We start from the raw sequence: 25308 nt of genomic DNA on the forward strand, positions 1-25308 counted from the left end.
GGGGGGGGGGGGGGGGGGATATTGACAGACCCCGACAGACACCCACATTTCTACCAATAATGAACCATGTATGTAGTCTGTTGCATTGGTTCTCCCTCTTTGACTGTATCCCAATCTTTTTATGTACAAATTATTCATTATGAGAAGTCAAATCAGTAATTCTGTAGGCTTACAGATTCACCTGCTTAAGATTCAGTGTTCATTTGTTATATAATGTTATATGGGCCGCTTGGAAGAAAATATACTGTGATAGGCATGGTGGTACGCTGTGTAGCTCCTATGATTTTTCCCTCCCTCCTCATTGAAACTAACTGTTAAGTGTTAAATAGATTTAGACATTTAGAGAATGTAAAAATGTTAGCTTTGGAGGAGGTAGAATTTGTTGTCAAGCCAAATTATTACTTTAACAAGTCGCACTAGAGGTTGTGCTGATCAGACCACAGAAATAAGGGATTGTGATATGCCAGCTAAACAGAATAGTTATGAGACAGGGCAGTAGTAAGGTCATTAGAATGAAGTGGGCTTGGAGGGTGTTTGATTGGATTTATACACCAAAGAGACAAGTTCAATTAATCATATGAATAGCTATCTAGCTATCAGGGCAGAGATTTTCAGTAGATGCAGATCGATCTCAAACAAGGCATCAGACTAACATATATAATCCTTCTGTGCCCTTGGGCAATGCTGTTTTTCTTCCTTTTTCATAATTTTACTGAGCTGTACAGTACATGGAAGCAGCATTCTCCAAATGGCATGACAATTGGTGATCACCACATAGACATTATCACTCTTTAGGTTAATATCGCAAACATAGTTGCGTATTTACACATCCAGCACATACGGAGCCACGCTATTGTGTTTTAGATCACTATGTTGGCCAGCTACTCTCTGTATAGTCTGTTTGGTGCTCTGCAGGTAGTGTACAGTGATTTTTTTTTTTGATTTTTTTTTTTTTTGTAAGGGCTACCTACTATGGCTAAAAAGGATGCTGATGAGAGTGGTGTGGCTGTACCAAAACAAAAACAGCCGGAAAAATGCTTAGAAGAGCAAGGAAGAACTCCACATATTCTGTAGGTTTTTCTAGTTTTTTTTAAGGTATTCTGTAGGTAGTTCACCACTAGTGACCCCTTTCACATACAAGCAGTCATGTCATAAAAAAATCTAACTGTTTTAGTTGTTGGGACTACTCTGAGTTGTACATTGGCGTTACAGAGTGACTCATCTTTTATCTCTAAACAGTCTTTGTTTGAGTACAGACATCGGCTTGCAAAGAGCCCACAAACCCCACAACAGACAAGTTATGTTTTGGCCTGCCATCAACTTACGTTGCGTCATTTTCACCGCTAAATTCAACAGTCTGCACCGGCTGAAAATGAGAAGCTGCTAGCTGAATGGTTTGTACACTGATCTTTGTTGATGAGAAAGAGAGAGGACAGATAACGGATTTGTTTCAATCGGAGTTTAGCAAATTTTAGGAGTCAGAACAGAGTGTGTCACTGATGCAATCAAATAACCTTTCACATTCACAGACTATATTTTTCACTCTAATATGCAGTGAAATGCTGGCAGTGGACAGACCTGCAGAAAACAATAAAGAAAGGATTGGATTGTGATCAATTTTCTTTTTGCTGACTTCAATCCATTATGATATGCCCAGAACGCCCCTGATAACGATTCTTAGGGCCGGCTTGGGACAGCTCGACTTTCCTTTCCTTTTTTAAATCTTTTGTTGTTGTTAGCGCATCAGCAATAAGTTGCTCTTTAGAATGGCTTACGGAATTCTTATCTGTAATAGTGAACAATTTGAATGAGTAATGAGATTCATTGCAATAAGATGTCATTGCAGCTTGCGTTGGCTCCAACCATTATCAATAACCACACATCTTTTAACCTTTAACCTTTGTCACTTTTTGAATGGTCTCCTCCGACCATTTTCTAAACAGTCTCGTCGCTCTTTTCATCCTCACTTTTACTTCTCGTTTCCCTGATTGTGCTGTGCCCATGAGATGAGTTGGATACATCTCTCCTTCCCCCAGAAAACCTGCTGCATGGCATAAAAGAATCGAGTGGGCACCGTCTCTGCCCCCAAACCAGATTTAGGAGCCCAGAAAAATCAACACAGAGAGACAGTTTTAGGCTGCAGTGCACTAATGTTTGTGTATCTGCATTTGCCTGTAGGTGCCTGTGTGTGTGTGTGTGTGTGTGTGTGTGTGTGTGTGTGTGTGTGTGTGTGTGTGTGTGTGTGTGTGTGTGTGTGTGTGTGTGTGTGTGTGTGTGTGTGTGCGTGCGTGTGCGTGTGCGTGTGCGTGTGCGTGTGCGTGCCTGTCTGCCTGCCTGCTGATGTGTGCATGTGCATCTGCCTGTGTGGGTGTACAGTTTGTGTGTGTCCCTTCTCCTGGGTCTGTAGAGGTGTTTTATAGCCTTTGAAATTCTTTGCATTTCGATCAGATATTTTTCAAGGTTTTGTGAGCGTCTTGTCACGGTCTGAAACTGTCAGTCTCATAAAATAAATTATCCACTTACCTGGCAAACCCACTCAACAGTCTAAGATATCAGGTCAGACTCAGTCTCAGCAGCTCAAATCCACTTTTTCCTCCTCCTTGTCTGCTTGAACACTTAGTCGTTGTGTTTTTCTGTAAAGTTTATGTAAAGTGATACTGCCGGATTTTGAAATATTTTCTCCTCAATATGTAGACCGTCTTAAATCCCCAGTGGTAAGTATCCAGTATGTACTAAATATGTATTTTCACTAAAGTTAGAATACTACATCTGACCAGTTTTCTCCATTAAAAGCTTGTGAAAATAGCTTGATGGAAAGTTTACGAATTGGTTTGATAATTAAGTGACTGTTAATGATAAATGGTTATACTAGACATCTAAAGGGCGGATGATATTAAAGAGAATGGAAAGGAAACCAGGAAATCATGTAAACATATCCATTAGTCTGCGATACAGAAATACAGGCATACCTTTCTAGTTTCCACTCTGCCACGACCTCCTGTAACTTCTCAGCTAGGTGAGTGCTTGTGTGGTGCTCATAGAGGCGTCTCCTCTGTAGAACTGATGCTTTCATTTGAAACTCGTCAATAAAATGTCACAGTGAGATGGCTTTCTGTCGTTAGTGAAACAGAGGGTGCAGCTGACAACTCATGCGCCAACGTATATGGAAGTACATACTGCAAATACTTGAAGCCAGGTTCCTCTACAAGTGAATATGGGTGCATTGAAGATGACTTGTAATTTCTGATTGCTTCAGTGATTTTTTTTTTTGGCCCTATTTGTATTTAGACCTTAAGGCTGGTAAAGCACTGTAGGGAAGAGAAGTTGGACAGGTTATTTTTGTCTCGTTCCAGTGATTGGCACATCTGGGTGATGGCGTCGGATATGCGTTAGCATGTTAGATGTATTTCCACTCACATACCCAACAACTGCTGAACAACGCCGACACAAATTCCTTGTCTCATCCACCACTCTCTCGCCTGTACTACTGGATCTGACTGGGAAACCCAAGTTTTCCCATGGGTTGCCACCACTTGCCGTAGGCTAGGCTACTCGTCCTTAGTGTTGCTAGCTCTGACTTACTCACTTGACCGTTGACATCTAGGTGGAGCTTGGGAGCTTCCGAGCAAAGGGCGGGGCTATAGATTAGGTGTCTCTAAAGAAACTCGTATGTAACAGTAGTTCTGCATTAATTCATCTGCACCCAAACCAAGACGCCTGTATCATTTTGGTTCAGTATGAATACCGTACCACCCCTAGTAACAAAGAAATATTCATGACTATATGTAAGTAACAATCAAAATCAGTTGTCAAGGTTTTCTTTATTAAGAGTTAATCACTGTCTATAACACCTAATTAACAGTTGCCCAACAACATAAACAAATTGCCCATGCCTGTCATCAGGTTCTTATGTTGCAAGATTGGGATTAGTGCATGCACGTTTAGGACATTACTTTACCCATTTAGCCCTGCCTACTTCAAACCAGTGAGAAAAGCAAAGAGAAAAACACACATGAAATGAAATGTCAAAGCAATATGGTTCTCTTATGTGATGACTGCAGTGACTGTGTAGAGACTACAGTTTAGTGTCCCCCTGAGAACAATATATTTTGATAATTTACATTTCTGCTTCACCAGAAGTCAAGACATCGGGTGTGATGAAAAATTAACCTTTGCAGTAGATGGCCTTTCCTGTGCCGGCAGAGTCTCGCTAACTGCATAAACCACATCTCTTCACTTGGAGCTTTTCAAATATATCCAATAAGTATATTTTGGTAGGGTAAGTAATCCAGTGATATACAATAGTAGTAGTATAGCCACAACCTGCAAAGGGTCATGTGGAGCGACCCACTGCCAATTGGACCAACTACGGCCGTTCAATTAAATTTTATTTATAGTATCAAATCATAAGAGTTATCTCAGGACACTTTACAGATAGAATAGGTCTAGACCACACTCTATAATTTACAAAGGCCCAACAATTCCAGTAATTCCCCCAAGAGCAAGCATTTAGTGTGACGGTGGTGAGGAAAAACTTATTTTAGGAAGAAACCTGTGATGAGAAAAACTTCCTTGTAGGGAGAAACCTCGGAGAGACCCAGGCTCTTGTTAGGCGCCTTCTGACGGTGCTGGTTGGGGGTGTGATGAACAAAAGCAATAATAGTCACAACAAAGATAATGGAACTATGACTAGAAATCATAGTTGTACTTCATGGCATTGCAGCGCACGGCAGCACATTACAGGACATAGCAGAGCATAGCAGAGCGTAGCGGGTCTTAGCATGACGCAGTAGGATGTAGCAGGGCACAGCAGGGCGTAGCAGGGTGTAGCATGACGCAACAGGATGGAGCAGGGCGCAAAGCAGGACCATCGGGGTAGCTGCAACCATGATTTAGGGGCCACCCTAATCCAAGAAATCATGCTGGGCCAAAAAAGACAAAAGGACTCCAGGGAATAAGCTCCGCAGAGCTAGGTTAGTAACAAGCATTTCTGAAACTAGGATGCACACAGGAAAGAGAGAGGAGAGAGAAACACATTGTATCAAAGGAAGTACCCAGACAGTCTAAAACTATAACAAGTTGAAGGGGTGACAGTTGGCTAAGAACATTTTGCCCTGTTGCCCTGCCCAACCTTATGATATACTAGTGAGAGTGTTTAAAGGTTAATCTGGTTTTATCCAAGTGGATGATGGAAAGAGAATCTGAGAGAGAGAAGTCAGCACTGTTATGCCAGGATGGTCACCTCATAACAGAAAGGTTACTGACTCCTGTTGCTGCAGGCCAAGGGCGCCTTGTCCAGTCACAGAGGAAGAACAGAACGTTATTTAGTCCAAACAGTCAACAAGCGGAGTCATATGTGGGCCTCTGAGGACCCTCCAGGCTTTAAGAAATGAAGAAGGCAATCAGAATGGAAATGTTGCTCCTTTGAAATTACATTTGAATCTCCAAACAGTTCTTGTTGGCTTTATCTTTCACTTTGGTAATGAATCATGTCTGCCCTCTTTCCAATTGAGCCTTTAACTGCTCTCACGCTGTCATTGCACTGTCATACACACCCTCGCAAACACACACACACACACACATAAATAAACAAACTGAGCTTCGTCACCATCCACCTGAGTCACGGAGGATAATCTCTTTGGTTGATGAAGTCACAGGAAGCCCTGTGTGTGTGTGTGTGTGTGTGTGTGTGTGTGTGTGTGTGTGTGTGTGTGTGTGTGTGTGTGTGTGTGTGTGTGTGTGTGTGTGTTTACATGTGCATGTACCACTGTCTACTGTAAATATGTCATACAGTTGGTTGCATTGCTCAGAAGGGTTGTCTGCAAGATGACTCCAGTGTGTGTGGGTAGTGTTGAGAGCGATGTCACTAGGGGAGACAGAAGCAGGGTCTCTTCAGGGTGCCGCTTGGAAAATAAAACACCATTATGTCTAGATTCTGAGCCCACCCACAGGAAGCTCAGTTTAAAGCAATACAAAGCTCATACACAAAGTCTGATAACATTGGCATAATAATATCGATAGCCTGCCATTTTAGGAACATTTTTACATATTGTTATCTTAAGATATGAATATATATTTGCATTTATTTGTATGTAAATGTGACCCAGACTCAAAATGTGCACAAATATTCCCATTTTTTCCTTTCAAACCTCATCATCATCTACACTCTTCTTTTGAGCTTGACTCATATTAGGGACTAAACGTTAGAATATCTTGTCCTCAGCTGCGTTCATTTTAAATCTTTTTTTGAAGTAATTTGTTTTTTGTAAGTCCCCCAACTTTGTTGAAGCAAAATATCATTATATCGGTCATCATATCACTGGGGCATTCCTTTACCATTTTTTTTAGTCAGCATTTATCAGTTGAAGTTGTTGTCTGTTGAAGGAGAACGCTGAAAGCTTTATTTCAACCATGTTTTAGAAGAGGGATTTCCAACTGTGGGGTTGGATCCATCCTGAGAGGGTTCTGACTCGCGAGTGGGAAAGATATACTTCACTTCAAAGTCGGAGTGGAACGTTTCATGTATTCGTATTGAACCGAAACAGTACGGGCGTCATGGCTTGGTGCATAAATTTACACAGAGAATACAGATTAGAAAAAATAAATAAAACTTGCGTCCAGATTAACTAATGTAAGGCAGAACTACTGTTAGATACGCAGGTTTACATTAGGGACACCTTATGTAATTTGGGATTGGCATGACGTATGTAGCCGAGCTCCGCCTATGTATGCAGTTATAGTTGGTCAGAAATAAAAGCACTAAGTGTTGATTGATAGATTGATTGATTGATATCTTTATTTTGAACATGTAAATAAAAATAAAACATCAGAAAAAATAGTAACAAAAAACAAACAACAAAAATGTAACTCCATTATTTCCAGTACTTAAAAAGCTTTACACATTATTTACACATGCAAAAAGGAAAATTTAGTAAAACTTAACTTATACTCCTACCCCTTTATACCCTATTAATTAAATTCATTAACTACAAAATGATGTCTACAGAGATAAGAAATCTTTAATCAATGAAAATATGTATTCAAAAGTTCTATTCAAAAGCACATATTTACCTATACACAACAATATTTATACACATACACATCATTATTCAATATATTCAGTATAAGCCCAGGTTATTAATTAAAAGTGTTTCTCTGTACCTCTGGAATATAATTTCTTTAAAAATGTTTGAATTGGAATATGTGTAGACATTGCTTTAAATCATGATTTAGTTTATTCCACAGTTTAGTGCCACTAAAACTTCAAAATTGGCAAAAAAGTGTTACCAATTTAGCGAATTGGTTGCCATATTTAGCAACTTTTCAGACCCCCTAAGCGACTTTTTTTCAAAAAAGACTTGCAACATATCTAGCGACTTTCTGTAGAAAAGACAAAGAGTTTCTGTAGAAATGTATTGTCCAGCGAGCAAGTATTTCTCTCTTGTGGCCACCAAGGGGGTGGGGCCGGTGTAGGTACGAGAGACAGCGGGACAGTCTGATTTTAGTCTTTTTAATATTTTAGTATTTTTTTGTGACCAGTTGGAGCAACAAGAACAAGCTTTAAACACACCATTGACATATCATCTTATAAAATTTAGGTAATTAAAAAACAACTCCTGAACGCCTGGGTAGCTCACCTGGTAGAGTGTGCACCAATATAAAGAGGCTATACAATACTATATTAGCTTCAACCAGGCAGGGAGCAGCTTTCTGCGGTTAAAAATGGCCGGGAGACATCGTGATGTCTATGCAGAGAACAGACTTGATGTATTTTCAGTTTTATAGCTGATTGTCTTATTTTGTTTACAAGTTCCAGATGGAGTCTGGAGATGATGTGGGGCACTTATTGCTTACTGTTTGAATTTTAATTTACACACTTCAGGCTGTTGCAGATAGCCCAGGGAAGACACCCTTGGTTATGACACTAGTTGGTACAGCCTAAAACATAAACAAAAAAAAAAATTGCCTTCTGCATTTTTGTTTTGCTTTTCCCTTCATTGTACCGAACTCGTACCAAACTGTGATGTCTGATCCGAGGTATGAACCGAACCGTGACTTCTGTGTACCGTTCCAGCCGTATCTCAAAGTACAGATAAGTTCCAGACTAGACATTTTATGGCTAGGTACCATTTCCCACTTCCTATGCAACATGCAACTTTACCACACAAGTAGCCATGAGATACCTGCTCTGACGCTCATGTGACCCTCGCCCATCTGTTGCCTGTATCGGCCTTTTCAGAGTCTTTGCTGCTTGGGGAGAAGCTAGCTGCTTCACAGCAGGCTGACAATGATGAATCACAATGTATCCAACTTTGTTTTGATAAAATTGAACACACAAAAAGTGGAATGCAGTGGAGTACTGGCCAGGGGCAAAAGCAACTTTTCTTCCAGCTACTTATTTATCAGACTTGTTTAAGTGTTCTGCTGTGACAATGTTTTTAGTAGCCTGAATTAGCCTGAAATAGTTGTGACTGCCACACTGTTTATTAGGGCGCAGTTGTAGCTTATTTGAGTACTTACGTAAATTACTTAAAATATTTGAGTAACTTATTTATGTATTGAAGTCTTCATTTTGTGTAAAATAAAAGCATGGTCTTTTTTTGGGTTGAATCCACCAACAGGTAAATGGATGGATTGAAATGGGTGTTAAGTTTGTCTCTATGTATAACATGGCCTGATGTCTAAGGGAAGTGCATTTGGATCCTAAGACTAGGAACAACTATTCAAATAGTCAAGTTTTGGATGTTGGAAGACCTTTTGTTTGATACTAGCACAAAAGGTTGGTGGTGTAGTCCGCCTCAATTCAGAATGTTCAACAGGCAAAACCATTGAAATTCAAAATGCATCAGATTTGTTCACATGCCTGCCATTGACACATATGAGTGACAAACACATCTATTTTGTGCCTCTGTCCACATTTCCATCTGAATGATATGGAGCTATTCTTAGATCTGTGGGAGGATAGATAGGCATCATTTAGATTTTCATTTTCAAAGGCTTCTCTCCTCGTTGCTGTAAGCCATTTTCAATCGATTTGTTGGTGCACGGCAATATTCACAGGCTAATTTTAATTATGTGCACAAAGCCTACTGTAAATGGTGGCTTTGGAGTTCTGGAGAAAAGGATTTTGACAATGAAAATGGATTCATGAGAGTTTGCATGGCTTCTCTGTGAATAAGACCTTATTAATATTCAGTTGAGGATCATTTTGCAAAAAAAAAAAACTTGGACCAGGGATCTAAAGTAAAAGATTTAAAACATATTTTAATCTGTGTAGATGGGTGTGGTTTTTATCTTTACCTATCAGTAAAAACTGTGAGGAATGAGCAGCTGATGAGAAACCAGCTGTTTTCCACACAGATCATGAGAAGGCCTTCATCATTTGTCCTAAATACACTTATGTCAGTCAAGACTATGACTTCAGTCGTTATGGACCTTTCCTAACCTCTGTTGAGACATTATTTTCCCATAACATTTGTGGTTTTTGGTTATGACAGTTGGAGAACATGATGCTGTGCTCCACCTTACCTCACTACTCCCACAACCTTTCTCTCCAATTTTCAACATTGTGCAATTCTCAGAACTTTGGTGGTATTCGCTTCCTTTAATCTTTTAACAATAAAAAAATCATTTTCATACACCATGACTATTGTAACATGTTCTAGGGAATGTAGTTGTGGGTTTTTTTGGGCTCTACCAAACTGTCATGAATCATTTACAACCAGGATTCACCCAACGTCTCCATAAACTAATGCACACCTTCAGTTTCAACTGCTGGCACCAGAATTAAAAGGTTAAAACTCTAAATTCTTATTAAAGAAATTATCCTTAACTCACAAAATGTACTTTTCCTCACACATAAATGAGTAGCTGAATAGTTTCCAGCATACCACCTGTCTTCCTCCCTGCAGCCGTGAAAATGATTCTAACTCACAAATTATTTAAATGTGTGCTGGATCCTGCTTTGAGTTTTTTAATGAGCACCTTTTCATTTTTGTTTATTATTATTTTTTGGTATTTGACAACAATAGGAATGCTCATTTTTTTAAACTTTTGAAGCTGTTTTAGGTCCGATCCCTCCTGCGCTACGCTGCCTAATTTTAATAGTTTTTCCAGAAAAGTCTTTTCAGTATCAGCACTGATCCTGGTGCTGTGATGTTTTAAAAAAACAAAAACTACAATGTTCTAAACCAACAGAACCTCATCATGGGGCTTTTTTGTTGCACATCCCATTTGAGTGTACTCACTGACATATTACTGATTATTGATCATTACTTGCAGCTGGATGATGAAATGCCCTATTTCCCTTTGCAAAAAAAGAAGTGTCTGCTGTTTTTGTACCAAGCATTGATAAACCAGATAAACTAGTCTTTTTGGCGTGTAAGTCACATCTCAAAGACTTAAGGTGTGGTTTGGACTTGGCTCTGGGATGATGTGATGGATTTGGTGGGATCAGGGTCTAGGTCTGTGATTCACTGTAGTGGTGTTTTACCCTGAGATACATTGTTACCATTTTTTACATCATAGCATTTCTAAACAACTAATGAACAAGCCCTAGGGGCCACATCTCAACATACGTGATCTTTGTCATTTGAAATAATGTAGCATGATGTAGGCTATTTACATGCATCATACATGCTTAACCTGGTAAACTGCCGCATTGCTTTAGAATTAACAGAACAGCATTTTTAAATGCCCTCCGAATGTCCTGCTATAATAAAGAATGAAAAAATAGAAAGCAGCGGAAGACACTCTTCTCTATGTGTCTTTAAATGAGCATTAAAAGCCAATAAGCGGTTCCTTAAGACCTTTAACCTGTCCTGGGGGTATTCCCTCTGTTTTTGCCCCAGATCAGAAAAAAATGAGGGAGTGACTATTTCGGTTGGTTAGTCATTAGGGAGCTGCAGCAGCAGATTTCCTGATTAAACAAGCATACACTAATCACTAATGGAGCTGTGCTGCAGGATTGAATCAGGAGGATGTCAAAAGAATAACAGAACGAGTCAAGGAGAATAAGGAGTATGCCACAGGCATGAGTCACTCCTTTATTTTTTAATTCCACAACTTCAGTAGATGGCAGCCAACTAATGTGCTCAGTGTTTGTTTTACATACATTTCCATATAGGCAGGTGGTCACACAAACACTTGAATTGTCCTTAAGATTGTTGTGGTGGCACAGAGAACATGGTAATAACTTGATGTTGAGTGTATCCTACATATGTACATATATTTACAGACTAACTGTTGTCTTTTTTATTCAATCAGTGCTCTGGGAGATTCCTTAGCACTTCAAATCCCAGCATTCCCCAGTGGTGGATGCCTAATTGACTATGTCCCGCAAGTTTGCCAGATACTCAACAACAAGGTAACAGCGTTTGGTTAAACTCATTTTACTTTGAACTAATGTCTTATTATTATTATCTTAGGTCTGCATTATTTCACACTTGTTAGTGTGTGTGTGTGTGTGTGTGTGTGTGTGTGTGTGTGTGTTGTTTGTTTGTGTGTAGGTGTGTATGGGCAACCAAGCACTTGTGTCTGGCATCTGCGACAACGTGGGCGTACTGGCCAACCCATAGGATGTCTGAGCACTCCTGGTTCCACAGGTTGACAGGTAGATATGCAGTGTAGACATGATTTGACGTAATTCCCTCAGGAGAAATGCCCCTCCCCCGCTACACACACACACACACACACACACACACACACACACACACAATGCACACGGATACCTTCCATCTCTTCCTGTTCACCTGGTCTCTGAAAAGCATGCTCAGAGTGACTGGAACACTTGTGTCCCTGACTGACCTCCATGTCTCTGGGTGTTTAAGTCAACAACATGTGAAAGGCACGTTGAAACACAGCTTTATCAATAGCAGATAAAGACAGTTTTCTACAAGGAAGGAGGAGTCTTGCTCATAATGTCACTATTACTGTTTTAAAGAGCAAGTACACATTTCTAATAAAGAATACTGTCACTAACACAAATTATTCTTATTGATTTCAATCAGGGCCATTGATTTATTGCGGTATGCCAAGTTTAACCAGCTCTATGTGCTGCATGCTGGCCAATTGCTGTTGTTAAAATGTACAATACATAGACTGTGCGTGCAGTGATCTGTCCAAATTCAAAATTTTCATGGTGTAGTCACAGCTGGCTCTGCACTCCAGTAGGGGAGATTCGTAAAATGCTGTGACTCTGATCAATTTCATGCCCATTCACATGCAAGCTGTGAATGAATTATCATGACGCAAAACCATCTGAAAGTGAGAAGTAATGTGTTGAAGCTTTTGTATTCAACAGTGTAGGTGGAAAATTTGTGAGGAACGACATGGTTGTTTGTAGCCTTTTTGAAATGAAACTTTTTAGCAGTAACATTACCACAATAACAAATCTGGATTCACCTGTTCATAGCCTGAAAACTAGACTGAATTATTTCACTTCAAATTGCTAAACGGGGATTCAGATGTCTCTGAATGGGCAAGACAACATCGACAATGTAGTGGCTATGTGGTTTGTGTTCATATTCATTAAAACTTTATATGAGTTTGATAGTTCTTATTTGTGTTTTTTTGGGATAGTTACAGCCTTTATGATATTTGAGCTATTAAAGCAACTTCCACAGAATATCCTATAATCTTAGTGACGCTATTTTGACAGTTTTCTGATCATTCTAAACAGTTTGAAATAGACTTCAACAGTATCTACATCTAATAGACCATGAGAGATGTAGTGTTGACTTTAAATATTACAACTATTACCATTAAAACAGACTTTTACACTCTTATCTATTTGTAGCATCATAAAACAAGTTTTATGTTTGTACCATTTTCTTTGATTTCAAAATTACAGGGACTAAAAAAAGGACCCTTTGACAGCATGAAGTAGCAATTAGCAATGTCTGCTGTTCAATAGCGGAAATGTGGCTCAGTTGTGTGGCAGGAGTGGCATTGGTCGTTCTTTGGAGTCACTTCCAGTCAAAAGGAGTAACCTAAATTTTGCAAGCATAAGCAGATATGTAGATTCATCAGAGGAAGACAGATGCTGTCTGCTGTAAGCAGAAACACAAAGAGGTATTTGGCTTCTCTATATCTGTTATTGTTTGTAAGATTTAGCAACTGAGGCCCAAGAATGGCAAAGAAGAGAGACATCATTCTTATGTGAGGAGAGGCTGCGCAGTCGTTTTGTTAGTTTAAAACCATCAATCATTTACTCCCACGTATTCCAGATGCTGTGTTTGTATTGACACAACTTTATTGCCATATACTGTGCACACAGCTGGGACTGTGACTAGGGTTGTGGCAGCACCTGGCATCGCATTATTAAAAAGATTACTCATGAAAATCAGCTCCAGAGGGGTTTTCATTCACCGCCTATGTACATACGGGTACGATCAGCTCACAAGACAAAGACAAGTTAGTTGCTTTCGATCAATGAAATCATCCTTAGCCAGCAGTGTTTTTTGACCTGGTAGTGATAGTCAGTTAGGAAATTGGCCTATAAATAGAGAAGCAGAGAGGAATTAATAACGAAAGAAGTGTAATTAAATGTGTCAAGTGTCTGCTTCAGCTACTTTTACAAATGTTCAGGTTTTGATTTATTGTGTGTGTTCTAGGTTATTGCTGTTCTCTTACGTGTTTTTTCAAGGGACCAGTTCACACCTTGTGTCTGTATCCAGATGTGTTATCAACATAATGATCAATCCAATCCCAACATTTACATGTATAGCTGGTACATACAGTAAGTGTTCCCACTGTTGGCATTCTCATTATATTACATTATTACACATGCAAAGTAGACGGTAGGAGGAGAAGCACAGTCAGCCAAAACAATGGCAGTCATTGTCTGGCCGTTGAACCCTTTAGTATACTGCAACAACTCAAGAGCAAACAACAGGTTGTTTCTGCCCCTGTGATCACTAAGTAAACAGGCCCCATATACTGTGGTGGCATCTCACTTGTATACCAAAGCAATAACACTGCAATTAATTAAGTATGCTTATTTAGTGTCACAGCACACTTTAAAACAGAATAGTACACCTTACAAATAAATAGATTGTAACAAATTAAAACAAAATACAAGAGAAACAATACTTAGGAAAGTGCAGTCGTAGCCTGTCTCTGTCCTGCTACGTACTTCCGCACCATTTTCATTTTCTTTCAGTACACCGTCTGGGTTTGCGGAATATTCTTGGGTTTCTCCTTCCAAATCTTTCAGTGGGAGTGGCTGAGAATTATGACGTTGAGGTTTGGTAACCTTTTCTGAGTTCCGTACTAATGGCAGCGGAGAAAGATGCGAGAGAAGCCTTTTGGTCCGTTGTGGCAACGCTGCCGAATATCCAGAAGTTAAAGCTCGAGCAAGAACCATCTTTGCTGAGTTTTGTTGGGGGCCATGATGTTGTGGCCCTCCTGCCCACGGGGTTCGGGAAAAGTTAGATTTTCCAGCACGCTCCGTTAATGGTGGAAGATTTGGCTAAGGGGAACGCTAAACTATGGTTATTGCAGTTCCAGAGGGGCTCTGGGCAGACCCAACAGAGTACCAGCCTTCAATGGAGTTAACACTTGTCATTGGAGAGTGGCCAGACTCTCTGTACAAATGAAATGTACCAGCGTCTGGTAGGACCAGGCTAGTGCTGGTGTTACATTCAGGGTTAAATTATTCAACCGTAAGCAAGCGAAAAAAAATTGGTTTTACTCTTCAACTGCTTTTGTGAACAAACAATTCCACAAGATCTTGTAGACCCTGTGATATGTGGAAATTAGAGGTGTGGCGATATACCGGTATTGACAATAACCGTAATATTAAAAAATAAAATGCTTATATCATGTTAACACATATGATAATATTGTGTAAATAATCCAGCGCCTCTGTGAATCAGTTTCCGTTTCTTTCAATTCTCACTTTGTCACCCTTCCTTAAATGCCTCACACATTGGATGTTTGTTTATCAGTTAATCTGGTTGCCTTTAACCATTGGCGAGGCCATAAATGACATCAAAGTCCTCCATTTACTATTTTTGGAATATCTCCGAAATGCTGCAGTTTAAAGACTTACTTTATATTGCTTTGCTTCGTTACTGTTATAGCTTCCCAATGAGCTCCACTGTGATCGTATCCCTTTGAGAAGCATTCTATTTCAGCATGGAAGCAATAAAACGCTGTTGCGGCTGGTGATAAACAGCTGGAGCTCTGATACGTGCAGTATACTGTAGACAGTGGTAGTAGTGTTCCATGCGACATTTCTACTGTGGCCAAGTCAATTTGAATTATACTGTCTGCTTACTCTTTTCATTATCATAATGAACACTGCATTTTATTATTCATAAATGTCAAGTAGTCAGCAAGGTCTGAGATCTGTTTTTTCCCAAATCCCAAAGATTTTCTTTTAAAAATTCTTTTTTCCCTGTATGATTTTCTTGTGGTATTTGAATATTTGATGCCCACATGGATTTTGATCAGATAACCAAAAGACTTCTATGTTTAAAATGTATTTATATTCAGATATCAGCTCAGTCACGCTTTATAATATAAAAGCTGGGGGTGCTGTAAATGTTTATGTGACAGAGAGAGAAGAGATTTTTGTAACCACACAGCACGAAGCACTTCCGGCGTAATTTCATCACACTCCCTACAGACAAATGTACAAACACAACAAATGGAGGAGCGGGCAAGGGAGTCATGGGTGCAGTCAGGTTTGAATACCTGCAGAGCAAGATCACCTGTCTTGCATCACTCAAACCTTGAGGCAGCCAATAAAAAAACTTGGCTGCAAGTCACCGTGACAGTGGGGGCAGGAAATCCTCTCTCAGTATAGATGTGAAAGTTCAGTGATCCACAGTTCCCTTGAAAAATACACACACACACACACACAGTTTAGCTAGGTACACAGCTTATTGAGTATGTGGCCTTGCAGCTTTTAAGAAAGCTCAATTTCTGCCTCCACTACCCCATGTAAACATAATTGAACAGGATGCTGAGTCACAATGGCAGTATGTGTTTAAGAGCTCTTGCAGATATGAGACCCGTCACACACACACAACTGTGTATCAGAGATTACTACTTTCCTCTTTCACAAAATGCGGTCATTCATACAGTACATTGATGAGTAATCACAACCGTGCAGCGGGTAAGGCAATACTGTCTCTAGCTTTATTTATGATGTATTCTGTCCTCAAATGAACCTCGCAATTTCACTACATGTTTTCGACTGCTTAGGTTTTGGACAAATAATCATTAGCAGCCATATATTGCATCACCAACTTGTATTATGCATTATAGATGCACTGCCACTAATATCACCTTACCTTATCACATTATTCTTGCACTGCTGTCCTATTTCATGAATGCTCAAGTCCGATTTCATAAATCCTCGAGTCCAAGTACGCGAGTCCAGAGAATAGCGAGTCCAGACAATAGCGACTCAAGTCAAAGTTTTTCTCTTCTTGCAATATGTGAACTCTGAAATTGCTCTTCTTTCCAGAAGTTAATTATTCCTCTGTAGTATACAATACACTTTGGAAAACCCTAGCTCATATATTGCACACATTAATGAGAGAATCTATCATGGGAATCATCATAATATGGCATTGTGAGTTTACTTTTGAGTCTCACCCCTAATTCTGATGCAAACCGTTCAGTCCAGTTGAAGTCAAATACAGTGTAAGTTTATGATTAATTTAGGGTGGGGGCTTGATAATGTTTTAATTATTCCAAAACCAGTACAGACACCTGCTTATCAAATCCAAATTTATATACATTCATTGTTCAACATCTGAAAGTACCTAAAGTTATTAGTGGCAACCAAAAATATGTTTGGAAACCCTGATTTATTAATTTAAAGTTGATAATCCTAAAATGGGGATGTAATTTTCATAAGAGATTAGCTTGGAAATTCTCCTGAAGTTGACGTGAGTTGATCAGTTCAAAACTTTCTCCAGAGAAGACTCGCCACCCTAGATCTTCTTAACCCTTGTGTTGTCCTTCGGGTCCCAGAGACCCTCCTGTATTCAATCGTATTTTTCGGCTACCGAGGCCTCGGCCTCTGGGGTCCCTAGACCCATCCTGCACTCAAACGCGTTAAATAAACTAAATTAAATAAAGTCCCCATGACACAAAGGACAACACAAAGGTTAAACTACAAGAAGGTTATCTAATGCCGATCGTACAGTGTTGTGACAGAGCGATGTTTCTTTCCCCTTACGAACAGTCTTTGGCGTTATTCAGACACCAGCTTGCAGGGCGCATTAACCAAAAGACAGCCAAAAGTATCATATAGCTGTCTCTAGGGGTGGGAAAAATAATCGTGATTCTCTCTAGAAAGATTCAGTGCTCAATTCTGATAAGTTAATAATCGATGGAATCTACTTTTTTTTTTTATATGTCTTGATTTTTATTTAAAAGTTTCTCCAGACATTTATAAATAAGAAAACAGAGTGACTGAAAGAGGATGGGATAATGGACAACAATTCAGAGTTTACGCAAGAGTGCAGAAAAAAACACAAAAATGGCCAAAAGAAAAATAAGTTTTGTGTATATATACACATGATTGAATAAGACATACATAAAATAATTAGACAGAACACGTATAGGCTGTTGACTTTATCACATTACATCTGACCACCTCATGTTTCATGTTCTAAGAAGCCAATTCTCCATCTTTAAACATGACTGAGCCTCTGGAGTGTGGAAGACTACTGTGGGAGAAGGTGACTTTCACAAGCATGTTTAAGGCTTAAGCATGGAATGACTACACAATAAAACCCTCTGTAGACAAAATCTTTCATTAAAACTTGTGTGTGATACTGCATATGTAAAAGTCTAACCGTGTCTAGCTGTTTTGTCTAGAAAGTTATTAGCAAACTCTGAGTAACAATCTTTAAAATCACGCATGGAAATGTACATAAAAAATTGTTGCATTGAGATGCATTGATAATCGGTTTAGAATCAAATCGTTGACTTCTGAATCGGAATCGAATTGTGAGTTGCCAATCGATTCCCACCACTAGCTGTTACTAAGTAAACATTTATTAGCTTCAGCTAATACAGTATAATCTGACACTGATGATGTCTGTCATTTTAACATGCCATAGTAAGGGTCAGTGCACTGCCACCTGAATGTATTGTACATTACTCTTTGCTACTAAGAATGTGGAGAGAAAAAAATGTGCCTCGGATCTCAGTGAATCCAAACGGGGAACTGGATTCAAAATGTAATCAGCTATTGGAACATAAGTCTAAGTATAACTTAACAATATTCCCACTGGTGTGGTGAAATGGATTTAACACTGCTGTTTTTCTTCATGCCCCCTTTGATGAAATAGTGTGCGTGTCTAAATTATAGACTGAGGGAATTCTGATGCAGTTTTTTCTGTGTTGTTCTGTAATCTGAGCTTCACCAGCATTGCCCAGGTACAGTGATAAATAACCTTAGTCTTGCTAGGTGAATGGAGCAGGTCACCTTCATGGCTGGCTGCTGACTGCTGACTGCAGGCTTTCTCACCCAGGATGCTCAACAGGCAAGCAAGCCCTGAGCTGTTCCACTTTGGACTTAAAGATAAAACCTAATCACACCTGTAAACACATGCTAAAGACATGTTGGTTATGTGCTTACAAGAAGAGAACCTGTTCATGTGTTGGATAAACCATACCGTATTTTGATTTAAATTCCAACTCACTCATTTACTCATGGTTTTTATATATGCTGCTCTAGATTTGGGAAAACCTGTCACCTCTAAGCAAGAAGGCCAGCTGTGGCCTTTCTGAGTTGAGTATGTTTAAAATACCATCGCTGATAAGTTGACACTACACAGACAACTTACCTTAAAATGAACGCTCCAGCGTTTTTCTCATTTTCTAATGTGATCCACAATGTTGCTAAACATGCATGTAGCTCATGAGATGAATAAAAAATGGAATGGTTGGGCTTCAGGAGGTCGACCACTGGCCCGTAATTTGGGAGTGTCTGGTCATAAGACCCTACTGGACCAGACTTCACAAAACATTGAAAAGCATATTTAACATTGATTTACCCTCGCAGGTCCCCACATTTTTTTTAAGGATAAGCTGATTTCCTTGTGAGACAGTCTGATGAGTGTTTTATGAAATCCGCTGGTAAAAAAGCACTCACAAGGCATTGTGCTTCCTGAAGCCCCCACGATACAGGAGTGGATATATACAGTAAATGACATCTATGTTATCGAGAGGATAACCTTCTCTCTTTGTCTTCAGAAAAATGTTTTCATTAAACCTTAGACTAAGTGGGTCAAATATGTAAAGCACTTTAGGCCAGACATCGTTGAGATATCGAATATATGAGGAAGGTTTTTTAAAAGGACCCTGAAGAAATAATTGTAATGTTGTTTGAAAAATTCCCATTACTTTTTCTCTGTTAATAATACGATTTGTAAGTTTTAAGTTTCTTTGAAGTCCTCCCCAGTCTTACAACCTTTATTTTATAAAAGGTCTCCCAAACTGTATGAAGTTCCAGCTGTCTTTATGTTCGAAAAAGAAAAATGGACAGCAGAGAAAATGAAACAGATGTTGTTCTTATATAAGTCTTGTAATCTACACTGCTGTGCTAAAATAAAATAAAAAGTAAAAAAAAAGAATGGTTATTGTATTAGATTAAAAAAATGTAAACTGAATGTAGAAAATGTTGACTTGAATAGAATTCTTTTTATTATTATTAAAAGGAACACAGTACCTTGAGGACACCGTCTTTTCTTGTTCCATTTGACAAACGCTATGCTAGAGCTTTTAACACCAGCTTATTTGACTGTCAAGTGGTAAGCTAATGACGTACTTTGTACTGTGACATTTAAATTTGCCTGCACAAAGATTGCATGTAATGCCACTTTTGTGCTCCGAGCCGTCTGGTTTTAAAGTGAAAGCAACCATTAAAAAGTACACCTCTCTTAATCTCTCTACAGGCCAAGGCCTTGTTTACATTCTGGGCAGGTTCGCTGTACACAGACTGAGAGGTAGTTCTGCCTGTAAAGGTTCAAGTCAGGGCCAGACGGACCCTAAAACCATTTGTACAGGACATGTGTTGAGGGGAAAAAAGGGGGAATGCAGCTGATGAGATTCAAAACAATACACTGTTCATTAAACAGGGTATTCATACATTCTGTTGCTGCAATGTTATTCTTCTAGGCCAGAGGTCTAAGACCTATAATCATGTAATAATAACGTCCCCAGTTCCAGTGATCTCACCTTCTATTGATGTTTACTGTGTGTGTGTGTGTGTGTGTGTGTGTGTGTGTGTGTGTGTGTGTGTGTGTGTGTGTGTGTGTGTGTGTGTGTGTGTGTGTGTGTGTGTGTGTGTGTGTGTGTGAGAGTGAGAGTGAGAGAGAGCATCAGAAGTTGGGTGGTACAGTATTAGAACTTCATACAAACTCATATGATATGGTATTCTTCAGGTTTTGTTTGATATGAGGTGTGATACAAATTATATCTGTTACCTTTTCACCTAAATGCTGCAATGCTTGTCCTATTTAATATTATGTAGGACAATATAATGACCTGTCCTGTAACCAGCAAAGTAAACATTGGCCTGTATCCAGGCACCACTGCAGTCAACTTGGTGAACTCACAGCACAGACCTTTGTCACATATTGATATATGTTGCAATCTCAGTTCTGGGTGTGCCACGCTGTGTCATAAGTATCATAATTCTGGAGTCTTTTTTACAATCATTTGGTTTGTGGCACCACTGGAACAACCTTTTTTAGAAGTCACAACCTTAAACGACTTTTTTGCTTTATATTATGCAGCTCATTTACAGCCTATTTCCCAAGCGTCCAAAAGATATGTATATCTTGATTTTGGTCTTCACATTAATCTTGTATGTAAAATGTAATGTAATGGTGGCCCAATGGTTATCACTGTGGCCTGAAAGCAAGAAGGTTCTTGGTTTGAATCCAGGTTGTTCTGTGGGCCTTTCAGTGGGGAGTTTGTATGTTTTCCGGGTTTCCCCCATCATAAAAAAAAACATTTACTAGGTTCTCCAGCCAATCAAAGGCCCTGGCTCAGATATGGAGTGTGTCCCCGAGCCCAGTAAATGGCTGGCCACTGCTCCCTTGAGGGATGGGTTAAATGCAGAGAATGAATTCGCTACAAGTATGTGTATGTGACAAAAAAATACCTTTAGCTTTAAACGTAAATGTCCTGTGTGCAGCAGATACCCTTTTATTGTTGAGTCAGATAAAGGCCACAAATACACATACCATTTAGGTGTTGTTTCTTTGTTGTGGTTTTTCCAGAGGGTTATCTATATTGATTAATTCAAATACTGTTTGGCCAATTCCATTGTGGAAACCTTTTACTTGTTGTTTTTAGGTGCAGTATGTCATCCAAGGTTATCACAAGAGGAGAGAGTACATCGCTGCCTTCCTCAGCCACTTTGGAATGTGAGTCAGCTAGAGTGGACCACATTCTCCACTGATGTCAGCGGCCATTCATTTGTCACTGTTTTGAATTTTTTTACACAAAAAATACTGTTGGTGTAAAATTTGACCCATTGAGACTTTGCCGAAATGAGCATGTGTGTATTGCAGGGGCGTAGTGGAGTATGATGCCGAGGGATTCACAAAACTCACTCTCCTGCTAATGTGGAAGGACTTTTGCTTTCTGGTACACGGTAGGAACATCACAAAACACACACACATTTATCCTGGCGTCTGTTTCTGATCCGCTTGGATCACATCTGAATGCAGTTATTATGATCCTCTTTTTCTCTTTCTACTTAACACATTCCTCTCTCTGTGTCCCTCTGCTCCTCGTAGTGGATCTTCCGCTGTACTTCCCGAGGGACCAGCCCACCCTGACCTTCCAGTCTGTGTACCACTTCACCAACAGCGGGCAGCTCTATTCTCAGGTGCAGATGTCGTATCCCTATAGCCCTCGCTGGGACGGCAATGAGATGGCAAAGAGGGCAAAGTGAGTAGGACCTGCCTCATTAGATCCTTTAGAAAGCCCACTTTCTGGCAAGTCATACAAAGTCATTTATCATGATGGAAGTCATTAGATATATGATACAATAAGACCATATTGTCTGGATTGCACTACACACAGACCATTACTTGATTTTCTCAGATTCTTTTCCACCTTGAATAAACATAAACTGGTATGAAACTGTAAGAGTAAATCTATAGGTGCCGCCTGAGAAGTGTTTGCTTTTTGCATGTCAAAGGTTAATCATTGCTGTAAATATTTGAAAGATCTGAGTGACTACAGAAGGTCTGCACCTTCTATATAATAATACAATACATTATCAGTTTTACTCTGCTTATCAATGTACTTTTTTCATTTACTCATTTGTTTATATGAATACATCTTAATGTCTCCACACAAATAGATCTGCAAACCTTTGTGGATTACTAAGGGTTAACTTCTGGATTCAATCACGAGAACTTTGGCTCAGTGAATAATTATTTAATGGAAAATTACAGTCTTTTTCAACATGGGTCTTAGTTTCATATTTTTTAGCATTCTGACTATGGGCCATGCTAACTTTGCACACACCAACTACGCTGGAGAGATTCAGGACAATCAGACATGTAGCCAAACTTCCTGTGTGGTTACCTAACTAGCAAACTATTCCTCTATAGTTATAAGAGAATATAAATACTCATCGTTTCATACATAGCATAGCATGTCTATATCCACAACGTGCCTCTTCGGGGATTGCTCCAGTGCCGCTAGAAATTGGGTGTGGATGTCACTCTTTTTGAATGTACACTTTTCACCAAAACAAGTTCCTTTCTGTTGCTATATTGCGGGGGCACTGTGGCTCCGTCCGGCACCTCCCAAGACAATTGTGATTGGTTTAAATAAATGCTAATTACCAGGGCACGTTTCTCTCCTCTGTGGAGATAGATCTGGCAACGGAAGACTATACATAGCATGATCTTATTTCAACAGAGGTAAACAGATATTATATAAAGCTTGAAAAGCCTTTGATAGCTTTTTGGAGCTTGATGTTGCTGTTGCTGAACTAAGGAGAGCTATTTTGTCCAGTCGGTCTCGGTTTTCTACCAATTGATTTTCGAGGCAAACCACTAGCTTGCGCTTTTTCAGAATCTCACTGGCCTGGCCAAGAAACAGTCATACAGTACATAATTCCTCGTAAAACCACAACCGATCCACAACTGAGGCCTGTTTTTGTAACCTTTGGACAGAACAGGCTAGCTTGATGCTAAGCTAATTAACCTTTTGAACCGACAAATATGAAAGTGATCTAACTCTCTGCAAGAAAGCCACTAAGCTCATTTCCAAAAGTGTTGAGCTGTTTTCTTGAATTCTAACCTGAACGCACCACCTGTGGCTTAATACCTTGTGGAATGCTGTTTGTTTTTTTTACGCTGTTTGATTTTTTTGTGTCTCCTGTGTTTCCCTCAAGAGCGTTAACACATAGAGAGCAGATATCTCATGCACAGTTGTAATTTGACAAGTAAACACATTCTGCCTTTCATCTGCACCTTGTTACATGCTGACCCAGTGAATTTGTTAGATGCTTTGAAGCAGTTGAAACACAATCATTGTCGCATTTTAATGTTTTATAAGCAGTACTCTCTCTCTCTCTCTCTTCTTCATTTCCTCCTCTATCCCTCTCCTCTCTCTTGTCTCTCTCATCCTCCCTCTCTCTCTCACCCAGGGCGTACTTCAAGAGCTTCATCCCCAGTTCAAGAGGGAGCCTTTGCCAACGGGAAACTCTAGTACTCTGTAGCTTAATGACATGCCTGGAGAGTTGCCTGTGGTGAGTGGTGGGTGTGTGTGTGTGTGTGTGTGTGTGTGTGTGTGTGTGTGTGTGTGTGTGTTGTGTCTGCCATTGTGTACCTGTATATGAGTATGCACAGACTTACATTTGTGAAATGTGCTGTACTGTACAGTGAGAATCACAGTGGGCTCATTGCACACAAGCTCTGCAAATTCCACGTTGTTTGATTTTGAAATGGTTTCCTCTCAGTCTGATCAGTTCTTGATTTTAGTTCTAGTGAGAAGCCACTTATATTGTAGTATAAGTTTAGAAGAAGATGTCCAGACACAGAAACATGCTATAAACTAAAACCTTAATACAACAAAACTCCCACACAATTTTTGAAATGAGCATAGACTTTAAAACCCAGAACGTATGGTGTAGATACAAGAAAGGGATGTGACGATTCAGTTCTTTCACCGCAAAATGTTTATGTGAAAATAGCAGACACTTGAACATTGTGCTCATGTCACACACTTTTGTGGGATCAGGCTAAAATGACTGTTTGTCTTGTTGGCAGCACACAATAAAGGGCCTTTATTTTTGACAGAAACCGTTCAATCCGCCTGCCAACCTAACAATACCTAGTATTGTTAATTGTATTAAGGCAACGACTCCTGGCTTTAAGCAGTCAAACCCACTGAGGGTTGGGTTCACAACACTCCATCCAGAGCTGCCGTGCTGTGAGAGATATTTGTTGATATGTAAACAATATGTAAACTATTAATAACATGTAAATCACAAAGAGCTGTAGGGACGATGCAAAAGACCTTTGTTTACTGTTTGTCTTTTCGTCAATTTTTGCTCAGCGATCAATGTTAAAATTATCAGCAACTAGTTTTTCCTTTAAAATTGTTTGTATGATCCATTTGCCCATTTAAAGCCCTGTCAAGTCGTTTACTGGCAGGTCGACAGTACTGTAAATGACTGAATGGCAAAGTTTCTATCCAGTAAAGAAGTATGTTTCCACCTGACAGCGTGTCATTGTTTTGTACTTGGTCTGCATTGTCGGTTTGGCAAATTATCATTGAAATTGAGATGATGGTCTCATATCAGACCTGATCTTTGTTTGTCATTGTATCACATGGGATGGATTTGAAAGATTCCCATGTTAACGACTTGTACAACATCTCTGCAAACATCAATGTCTGCTTTGAATTAAGCTTCATTCACTGGGGACATCCCAAAAACAGAAACTGAAAATAATTTTGAATTAAAGGCAAAAACGCTGCTGTGTGAAATACAGTTTGTAGGCAGCACATGATCTTCATATTTTTGTGCTACCTTATTTGTCAAATTTACAGTGACTCACTGCCCTTCAAATGTGTAACGGTGTACTTTTATGTGTACACCTTAGTATCTGTAATGCAAGTGTAAACCCTAGAGAAGCTGTTTTACAGGCCTCTAATGTGCTTGTGTAATAAGGAGCTCAGAGGGGGTGTGTGTGTGTGTGTGTGTGTGTGTGTGTGTGTGTGTGTGTGTGTGAGAGAGAGATGGATGTGCATGTGCTTGAGCGAGGCAGAGTGTGCGCTTGCTTGTTTTCATCATTAAATATG

The 25308-nt window shown here is 39.6% G+C and overlaps 1 protein-coding gene and 1 long non-coding RNA gene across 2 annotated transcripts in view; one reads left to right on the forward strand and one right to left on the reverse strand.

Annotated features, from left to right (window-relative positions):
• Positions 1-3031, reverse strand: part of LOC116670691 (uncharacterized) — a 25577-nt gene extending 22546 nt beyond the window's left edge. Inside the window, exon 1 of the long non-coding RNA XR_004327095.1 lies at positions 2962-3031. This is a non-coding gene — a long non-coding RNA (uncharacterized LOC116670691). The remainder of the gene's footprint in view (positions 1-2961) is intronic.
• Positions 1-24724, forward strand: part of babam2 (BRISC and BRCA1 A complex member 2) — a 79159-nt gene extending 54435 nt beyond the window's left edge. Inside the window, 6 exon segments of the mRNA XM_032501322.1 lie at positions 11266-11365; positions 21334-21404; positions 21552-21634; positions 21780-21933; positions 23651-23677; positions 23679-24724. Of these exon segments, the coding sequence (XP_032357213.1) occupies positions 11266-11365; positions 21334-21404; positions 21552-21634; positions 21780-21933; positions 23651-23677; positions 23679-23712 (469 nt within the window). The 3' untranslated portion in view covers positions 23713-24724.
• The last annotated feature ends 584 nt before the right edge of the window (positions 24725-25308 follow it).

Source organism: Etheostoma spectabile, chromosome 20 (assembly GCF_008692095.1).
Source record: "Etheostoma spectabile isolate EspeVRDwgs_2016 chromosome 20, UIUC_Espe_1.0, whole genome shotgun sequence".
In the NCBI taxonomy this organism is placed as follows: domain Eukaryota; kingdom Metazoa; phylum Chordata; class Actinopteri; order Perciformes; family Percidae; genus Etheostoma; species Etheostoma spectabile.